Source organism: Thalia democratica, chromosome 3, assembly GCF_965202585.1.
Source record: "Thalia democratica chromosome 3, ktThaDemo2.hap1.1, whole genome shotgun sequence".
NCBI classification, from domain to species: Eukaryota; Metazoa; Chordata; class Thaliacea; order Salpida; family Salpidae; genus Thalia; species Thalia democratica.
The window spans coordinates 46,937,760-46,947,506 of NC_139167.1; the positions used below are offsets into that span (position 1 = coordinate 46,937,760).

The 9,747-nt window shown below is 25.1% G+C and overlaps 1 protein-coding gene across 1 annotated transcript in view; it reads left to right on the plus strand.

The window, feature by feature from the left end:
- The window catches only part of LOC145831286 (oxysterol-binding protein-related protein 11-like), a 30,711-nt gene extending 21,222 nt beyond the window's left edge, over positions 1 to 9,489 (plus strand). The window contains exons 15-19 of the mRNA XM_082938477.1: positions 2,623 to 2,752; positions 4,566 to 4,752; positions 7,189 to 7,276; positions 7,896 to 8,002; positions 8,658 to 9,489. Of these exons, the coding sequence (XP_082794603.1) occupies positions 2,623 to 2,752; positions 4,566 to 4,752; positions 7,189 to 7,276; positions 7,896 to 8,002; positions 8,658 to 8,853 (708 nt within the window). The 3' untranslated portion in view covers positions 8,854 to 9,489. The remainder of the gene's footprint in view (positions 1 to 2,622; positions 2,753 to 4,565; positions 4,753 to 7,188; positions 7,277 to 7,895; positions 8,003 to 8,657) is intronic.
- Positions 9,490 to 9,747: the final 258 nt, after the last annotated feature.

The following is a 9,747-nucleotide window of genomic DNA, read 5'->3' on the forward strand; positions in this document are numbered from 1 at the left end:
TTGTGAGTTCTTTCCACGCACGAATGCAATTGTTCAATGTCATTGTAATATTTCTGATTATTTCATGATTAAAAGTGGAGTAAAGCAAGATTGTATTTTTTCACCAACTCCTTTTAGATTTTTTTCTATGTTCTTAAAACATGCTTTTTTATTCATTATATGAGCATTAAACTTCATAAAAGATTATGGACGCCTATTCAGCCCCTAACGTTTAAAAGCAAAGGGAAAGGTAAAAAAGTTTACAGTACAAGATATATTCTTTGCAGATAATGATGCACTTGTAGCTCACTCTGAATTAGTTCTGTAAACGCTATTTTCTGAGTTTTCCTATGTTTGCTTAAATTTTGACCCTACTATCAGCCTTAAAAAAACCATAAGACTTAAACAACGGAACAAATGTGTTAACAACAATCAAGACTAATGACTAGTAAATTGAAAATGTGAAAAGCTTTGGATACCATTGCTCAAGAATTTTGATAACAAAAAAATGGACATTAAGTTAATTTTCGAATTGGTAAAGATTCAGGAACTTTTGCTAGACTGACTGCACGAATTTGGAATAACCTGAAACTAATTATTAGCACAAAATTGACTATGTATAGTGCTTGTGTAAGCAGTACTACGGTAACGAGCCTTGGACTCTGTCAAGTGTACAAGAATAAAAAGTTAACGCTTCTTTCTGCCAATAATGCCTCCGTCTTATTCTCAAAGCAAAAAAAAAGGTAGAAGTGCTGAGACAGTTTTTACAAGACCCTTAGCAAATGCAGAGTTCGCTGGCTTTGACATGTTCTTAGGATGACGAGCGCATCAAAAATAATTTGCTGTAATATGTGAGTTAGTCGTTGGAAAATTCAACGTTTGTCTCTCAAGACTACGACAAAGGAATTACATTTTAAATTAATTGAATTTGCTAGTTAGTTTATTTTTTATTACAGCACGGACATCGATAAAATACACACCTAGACCCATTTAAAGTTTGTACTTATCCTCCAGTTTTGACAGAAATTTTACCGATTTAAATGTTTAAAAATAATATTTTCTTAATTTTAGTAAATAAAAGTTTTGTTTAAGAGTTACTATTTATTTTTTTAATATTGGTGTTATATTTGCATTAATCATATTAAAATCATTTCTTTATCGTTTAACTTCATTCGTTTTCGAAAATATCATGAATGTTTTCATAAATTTATAGATCTCACTATTTTTTAAACTAAGTGCGTACGTCTTAAAGTGCTTATTTTTTATAGAGTTCCCTGTAGTATGCATTATTTTATAAGTTAAATTTACGACTATTTTATTAATTTTTTTGTCATAACTACTGTGTGTTATTGTCGTTTTTCCTGTACCTTTGTTATACCAAATCCTTTCTATGAGCACGTTACGTATGGTCGATTTCGGCTGCAAGTGAACCATTGTGTTTTTTTTAATATTAGGCTTATTTTTTTTTTAAGTAATGAATTCTAATCAGCAGATTAAGGATAATAAATATTTTTTAAGTAATGGTTACTTTGCTAAAATGTTTTTCATAAAATACTTGTTCCTTTACAATTTTTTAACATTTAAACAGGGTTGCCACAAGGTCAGGAAAAGTCAAGAAAAACTAAAAATAATGACAAAAGTCAGGAAATTTGACAAAATTTGAAAAAACGTCAGATTTGTCTGTTAAAATTTACAAAATTTCTTGTTTTCCAAAGCCTTCAAATGGTAAAATATCAATTAAAAACCCTCTAAAGTAAGACTAAATTTGCAAAATTTTTCTAGAAATTTATAAAATTACTTATTTTCCAATGCTGGTAAAAATCAGTAAAATATATTTTATAAAACTGCAAAGTTTTTCTATTAATGTATTGAACAGATACCTTACTTAAACAAGCAATTTTTATATGCTTTTTAGTATTGATGATCTGTGGCAAGGACACTTCCATAGTGAAACTGTGATATATACACAAAAGTTTATGTTGCAGAACTTTAGAATCGAAAATATTTTTTTTTAATATATAATTAAGTTCTTTAAATTAAGCATTAAGTTTAGTATTTTGTGTGACAAGTTTATGTGTTTACTTTGCCTCTTTATAATTTTGTCAAAGTTGTTTAAATTTGAAAAATAAGTTATAAGAGAGGTATACGCCATGATTTATTGCCTTATTTTTGAATTTTTGTAGAATAACTGAAGTTTTTAAAATAAATAAAAGTAGATTTATTTGTTAAAAATTTTATACTAAATGATGAGAGGAAATATAAAATTGAAAGCTTTATATAGTTTAAAGTGTTTGATTATGTATTTTAAGTTTAATTTAAGAATTTGCTTAGAAAAGTCGGGAAATTTCTAATAAAAAGTCAGGAAAGTTTCTCAGCTTGATCTGTGGCAACCCTGTTTAGAGCAAACATAGAGTTTGAATACTAGTACTACATTATTTACAAACTTTAAAGGTTTAAGCTTTCTTGAAGCAATCAAGCCCTATTTTATCATTACTCAATTTTCTTTTTACAATGTATAAAAGTTCACTTCCTAACTACCTTTTTTTACTAACTTAATTAAGCTTTAAGGTGTTAGTAATGGAAAGTATTTATTTAAGTTTAATAATTTTAACGAATGTGACAATATTAAAAACTATTTTTTAGATATCACATCAACCACCTACAACAGCAATGAAACTTACATGTGATGATCTTCAGTTGCAACTAACAACTGCACTCACCTCTAAATGTAGATTCATGAATATGAGTGTTGGACTGACCAATGTTGGCCAAGGTTCGGTGTTTTTACATAAACTGTCTATTTAGAACATTTCCCAAAGTGGGCGGTACCGCCCACCTAGGGGCGAATTTAGTAAGTTGGGGTCAATAATTAGTAAAGGGGCCAAAGGGTGGGGGGGGGGGGAGGGGCGATTTAAATATTTTGGGAGATTTTAAAATTTGAAACTTACACTAGACAATCTTGAGCTGCAGATGAAAAGAAAAAAAAAAGGTCTTAGGTGTACCTATCAGACTTACACTAGATATTCTTGAGTTGCAGATGAAGAGCAAAAATTTTAATGGTATTTAAATGGTAGTCTTGTTGGAGGGGGAAATTTGAAAAAAAAAAAGTTTGGGAAACCCTGATATAGAAATACATTTTAAATGACAAAAATTAAGTAATACATAACCAAATCCAATAAATTTCATCTTGAATACCACTGCATTTAAAAAATTACTTTAAACACGTCTAGTTGTAAACTATAAACTAGGTTAAACTATTTATCACGATACATTTTCTTAGAGTTTCTGAATGCTTAAATTTTTCACTCCTTACATTTTTTACTAAGTCATAATCGAACCCATAAATATTTTGTTTATATATCTTATTATTTTACTTCTTTTTCGGCTTCTAGCTATGTTTGCATTGAAGTATTAGTCTCTTTTTTAAATAAAATAAGTTTTGTATTTAAACCGCCAATAAAATGACGAGATGTATGATTTTTTTTTAATTAATGTTATATTTATTCAACACTATATACTTTTATCTTTATTAGTCTGTGCTATTAATAAAGATCAGTAGTTTAAATTTCAACAGCACTGTAAAGACTACATAAGTATCAAAAAGTATTTGAATGTGACTTATAAAATTATTATAAATTTGAATAATATAAAACGCGATCTTGCTGCTAAAATAATTTTTTTTAACGTTTGTTGGTTATTCTAGTTAACTTTATTTTGTTTAGTTAAACAAGAGTTTTTTAAAGTTTTAAGCTTGTTAAAATTAATTAATAACTAAAACAGTCTAAGGCTTTTTTTTATCACTTCGAAAATATGTTTAATTCAAATACAGATTAATTTTATAACTTATTTACTAACCTTGTATAAACTATTATATATTCTAAGTCAGTGGTCGTCAAGCTAATCAAAATCTGTGTACACCAAAATGCAAAAAATAAAATCGGTGCACCCCAACATCCAATTTTGATAAGTGCCGCTAGTGGTGTCACTACGTAAACACTTTTACTAATGCATTTCTCCTTTAAAGTAATAACTCAGTTTATATTTACATGCAGACCTTTTAACAACTAAAACTAGAACTTATCATTTGATCCTGTTTTTAATGAACCTTTCTATTTGGTTAACCTTGTTTGCACAATGATATTTTGTTTATATGGCTTTGTGTTGCACACTTATTAATTGAACGCATCTCCGCAATCACTACAAAATTTCCAGTACAGTACTCTTAAAATGTTTTATTTAATATTTTTATGTCGCTTAAACTAGATAACATTATAATAAAAAATGTTTTTTTTGTAGTCTAAAATGTTGTTCACCCCTAAAGGAGTTTTGTGTACCCCTAAATAAATTTCGTGTGCACCAGTGTACACCTTGACGACCACTGGTCTAAGTAGTTATAAACAGTTATTTTATGACAGAATTCATAAACACAATATTTTAAAGATTTTTTCAGAATGTGTGCAATAACCTTTTTTTTAATAATCTTAAAGTAGTGTAAAAAATTGTTAAACGCACTTTTTTTTTCTATAAATTTTAATACTTGATAAAGATGTTTTCAGAGTTGTATCAATATTATCAACTTTTTACAGGAAAGTTAAAGCTATCAAAGTATGATGAAGTTTACACTATTAATTATCCATCGGTATATTGCAAACAACTTTTAACTACTCCTTATTGTGAAATCACTGGAAAATGTACAATTGAGTGTGAGAAAACACAATTTTCAGCAACTATTAACTTTCTAACTAAGCCTAACATTGGTGGAGAACTTAACAGGTTTTCATATATTGTTCATTATTTTCCTATTATTATTTCATAAATTTTAAGTATTGCACAAAGAAATAGAAATGGTTAATATCAGCAAATTAATAAGGCTACACTTGCTATCTACTATAGACCAAGTAGTTTATTCTTAGTTTTCACTACAGTCACCTCTTGCGAATCTACACACTCTTGTTTAGTTATTCATTTTAAATTTCTCAAAAATTTCAAAAAAAAAAATAATGCTTTAAATTTACTGTAGGTATCGACTTAACAACATGTTTACTTTTTTTATATATTTTAAATTTTAAATTTTTAAAATATACAAGGAGATATATATGATTTTGAATAAATTGATATTTTTCCATTTTTAGTCTGTGCATTTCATAAGGAACCTATTGAACTCTATGGCTTTGATTTTTATATTTTAGGTGTCTTAGCCCCATCTTTATAATTTTAAATCAAGCAAGGAACATATTCATTTCCTCTCAATATTTATGGCATAAGCTTCATTTCAATTCAATAATAATCTAATTTTTAGCTAATTTGTTTCTTGCCTTTCTACGATTAAACTTTTCTTGCATGTTATTAGAGAACGATATTTCTCTAATATTATTAAATAATAAGCTAAAAAAAGATCTTTCTCTAATATCGTACAAGACAATTTTAATCTTAGATGGGCAAGGAACAAAGTAGAAAAAATTACTTTTTGTAGACAAACAATTTCTATTAAAAAGCATTTTACTTATATGTACAACTTAAATAAAGACTATTTTTGTAAACAAAAAAAGTGGGAAAGTCACCATAATTTATTTAATCAGATTTATTATTAAAAAGAATTCCAATTTAATGAGTATATTTTCTACCTCTTGTTTAGTTACGCACTTTTGCTGTGGACACTGTGCGTGTACCTGTAAACAATAAATTCCGCTATATCAGGTCTGTAGCCAAAAAAGACACTTAGTAAATTATTCAACAAGTTTTTATTATTTATTAATTACTAAATTTAAAATTTGTTTTTATTAGGTTATGATAAAATACTAAAAATTGTGATCTTTTTTTTTGTTTAAAAATATTTTATTAATAAGGTTTATTATTATTGTTTAAAGTAATGATAACAATAATTGACAAACTAAAAACTTCTACAACAGTTTTTTATAAGTTATGTTATATAAATTTACAAATAAAATCAAAATATTTATGTATTACTTGTTGCATTAGGAAAAGTCAGATACCATCAAACTTATTTTTTTTTCATAAAACTGTAATTATAAAAGTAATATAAATCTTTAATTAGTACTTCTTGTATTAAGTTTATAGTAGGTTTTAAATTTGTTTCTATTTTACTAGGAGTCTTTTACTTTGAATGGATCAGTTTTGTGTAATGTATAAGATTACTAAAAATATTTAACGAAATATTTCGACTATAAGGAGTAATTATTTACATCTGTGTTTGACTTTTTAAAATTAAAATATTTTTCTTGTTGTTTAAGGTATTAGTTTTGTCGTATTTTATTTATAGTAATTATGATTAAGTACTGAATACAACTGTTTTAGTAGATATTTGACAATTAATGGTCCAAAATAGAAAAAAATAAAATATTTTTAAGGGATTGTATACAAATAAATAAATTAAAGTAAAAATGTACCAGAAGATCTAATTATAAAATTATAGTGGTTAAATAAGTATTCACTTTTATTAAATAGATAGTTTACAGCAACTCAGCATTTGAATTAATGTACACACCCTATTTTAGTACGTATTACTTTATTAGACTAAAAGTTTTTCCTTTTTCATTTTTAAGGACATAAAGAAACTGCTTTTTATTATAATCATTTAAGTACGAAAATAGCTGCATGGTTTTCTGATATATGCCTTACGTATCTGGATCTTTAGAATTTAAAGTCCTACTTATCATCTGTCAATAGCAAATTATCAATACTTTTCAATTGCTTTAATTGGTTATTTTACTACTAATAAAGTTTATTTTAATTAAAAACTGATTAAAGTAAAACTATTATTAAAAGTATAGCTCTAAAAGATAAGAGCGGTTAAAAATCGTTAATTTAAGAAATAAAATTTATTTTATTATTTTTTTAAGTGTAAAACATTTTTTCATAAGTTTTTTTTAATCTTTAACTCTTAGTTTTGTTGTCTAAAGAATAAAAAAATAAGTTTTTAAGCTGGTTTAGAGTCTAAAAATTAATAAATAAATAAAACAAAAATATATAAATACTTAAATATTTAGTCTCTAACATTTTGTTTCTAAAACTTATAGTTGCGTTTTAAAGCAAACTTTCTCTTAATCATTAAAGGTATTTTGTATAAAATGTTGAGGGGAATAATTTTTTTTAAGTAATTGATTTTATTAAACGCTGAAGTTAGTTCAAAGTTACTCTTTTTTTAAATCTTTTTAAATTAATAAATATTTTTAGTTTAATCTTAAACAGAATCACAGCTGAAGTAAAGAAAAACGGAGAAATATTTACAAAAGTTACAGGAAAATGGAATGAAGAGATAGACTTAGAATATTTAAAAGTTTTTTTTTTAATTTACATTGTTTTTTTTTTAATCTTTGCCTTTTATTTATAAGTATATAGCTAAAAGTAAGAACAGTGTTATTACTGTAAAAAAATTTATTATATAAAATTATTGCAAGCTTTTATATAATGTAGTATTTTTCACACAATTAAAAAAATAATAAGATATGTATTACAAATATTAAAATATTTAGTTTTAGTTGTGGTATTTAATTCCTAATTTAATAGTTTCGACATAAAAGAGCTAAAACGTTTAACAGACTTTGACCCCAATACCTCTTGTACCTTTATTTTAAATATTGTTAAACTGATTATGTAAAACAAGGGTATATTTACAAAAATAAAAACATTTATATGTTGTAATTTAGATTTTTTTTTAGTTTTTACACCATCACAAAGTCAAATTCTTTTGACTAAATAACTTTTATTTTTTGCACAATTTTATAATAGCTATAACTGCAAAATCATCATATAAATTAATTGAATATTCAAGCAGTGAAGATTTAAAACTAAATTTTATTTATCGTACATGATAGAAATGGTACAGTATAATAATATATTGTTGTCAAAACTTTTTAGTATATTTCTAAGATATAACATACCTAAATAATGAACAGACTGACGAAAAAGAAAGTGTTTCAGGTAAAAGTATAAACATTAACCAAATTGAAATCGGCAACAAATTTGTCAGACCGCTTGAAAAGCAACAAAACAGAGAATCTAGGTTATTTTGTTGATTGATAAAAATGTTTTTAAAAACATTAAAGTTAGTTAAAAACTTTGTCCGTTGTTGAAGATATATGCTTAATCTTCACGTTTATTTTTTTTTAAATGTTTATTATTTTCAGAATATTTTTTTTTGTTTAAAAGCTATCTAAAACTTTAATAATACATGTACAAACTTATGCCATCATTCATTTTTATGTATATTGTTTTTTTCTTTCGAAAAGTATAAAAAATCATTTTAAGTTACCCAATACTGTTTAACATTATTTTATGTTAAAAAGCTTTTCCTAATGCATAGCTTTTATAATGGAGCTGTTTTATTAAAAGTTGCAAACTTTATCTTTAGTGACTTAACTATGCGATTTATTTTTCTCATAGAAGCTATTCAATTTTGTACAATTGATAATGAGTTTTCAAATTTTAAAACTTTATTGATTTTCAAAATTACAAAGTATTTTTATAAAGCATAAAGTTAATGACACTATTAAAATCTAGTGTATGATTTAATTATGACAAGTTTAAAAACACTCTAACATTGGATGTTTTTTTATAGATATTCATTTATTTCTGGTGTAACAAGTTTAAAGTCTCCTAATAGTTTTTTTAAGTAATTTTTTTGCTACAAAACTAAAACAATTAACAATTTTGTGCAGAAAGTTTTGGCGAGAGCTGACGTCAAGTTTAGAAGAATGTAAGTTTGAAAGAGCAAGCGAACTGAAGCTTAACATCGAGGAAAAAGAGCGAAACTCTCAAGATCTAACGTATCAACCTCAATACTTTGTCAAAGTTCCAGTAGATGACTGTAAAGATCCTTGTTATAAGTTTGTTAAACCTGTGACAACAAAATAACTTTTTTTAAATCCTACATTTACACTATACTCGTTATACAGTAACAATAGTTTTGTGGTAATTTTACACTTTTTACAAGCCTTTTCTATTTTTAATGCCATCAAAGTAATAGCTATTGTTATTTTAACTAAAGCTATGTTTTAACCAAATCATTTGTTAGCCTATCTTATGTAAGTTCGCTTTTATACTTGAGATATTGTGTTTTTGACTATTAAATATTTTATAATTTATTTCTGCTAAAATATTTTACACATTACAAATAATTAAACTTAGAACGATTTGTTTACTAATACAACTATTTTATTAAGTATTAGTTCGTATTTTACGTCCTAATTCATGTTTTATACTAAAAAGACTATTTTTAATTAGCATGAAGTTTTTAAATGTTTTACAACTTTATTTATCTTTCCACTTAAAGATTCCTGTATTGAGTATTAACTTTATTTTATAACTATTTTTACTGTTGAAGCATCTATTGTTGTAATTAAGAACATAAAAACAAAATTATTTTACTTTCTCAAATTCAAATCATTATCCTTTGAAATGTTTTTTTTTTAGTTACAATATGTAGTACCAACCTAAATGTAACCACAAAAGCTAACTGATAGTTTTTTCTATGTTCGAATAAAAGTTTAAACAAAATTTCTACTCTATATCATAGACCAAATAACTTAACAATAATATTTATCTTAATTAACGTGTTTAGGTAAATTTGTTATAAAATTTAAAACTGTGTTTAAACTTTCGTTTTTAATTTTTTTTAATGTAACAAACCCATTAAAAGACATACTATTTTTGACTTTTGGCAAATTTTATATATTAATATTGATATTTATATTTAAAATATTTAGTATAAAATTAATATGGCAAATATTAATATTTAAATATATGTTC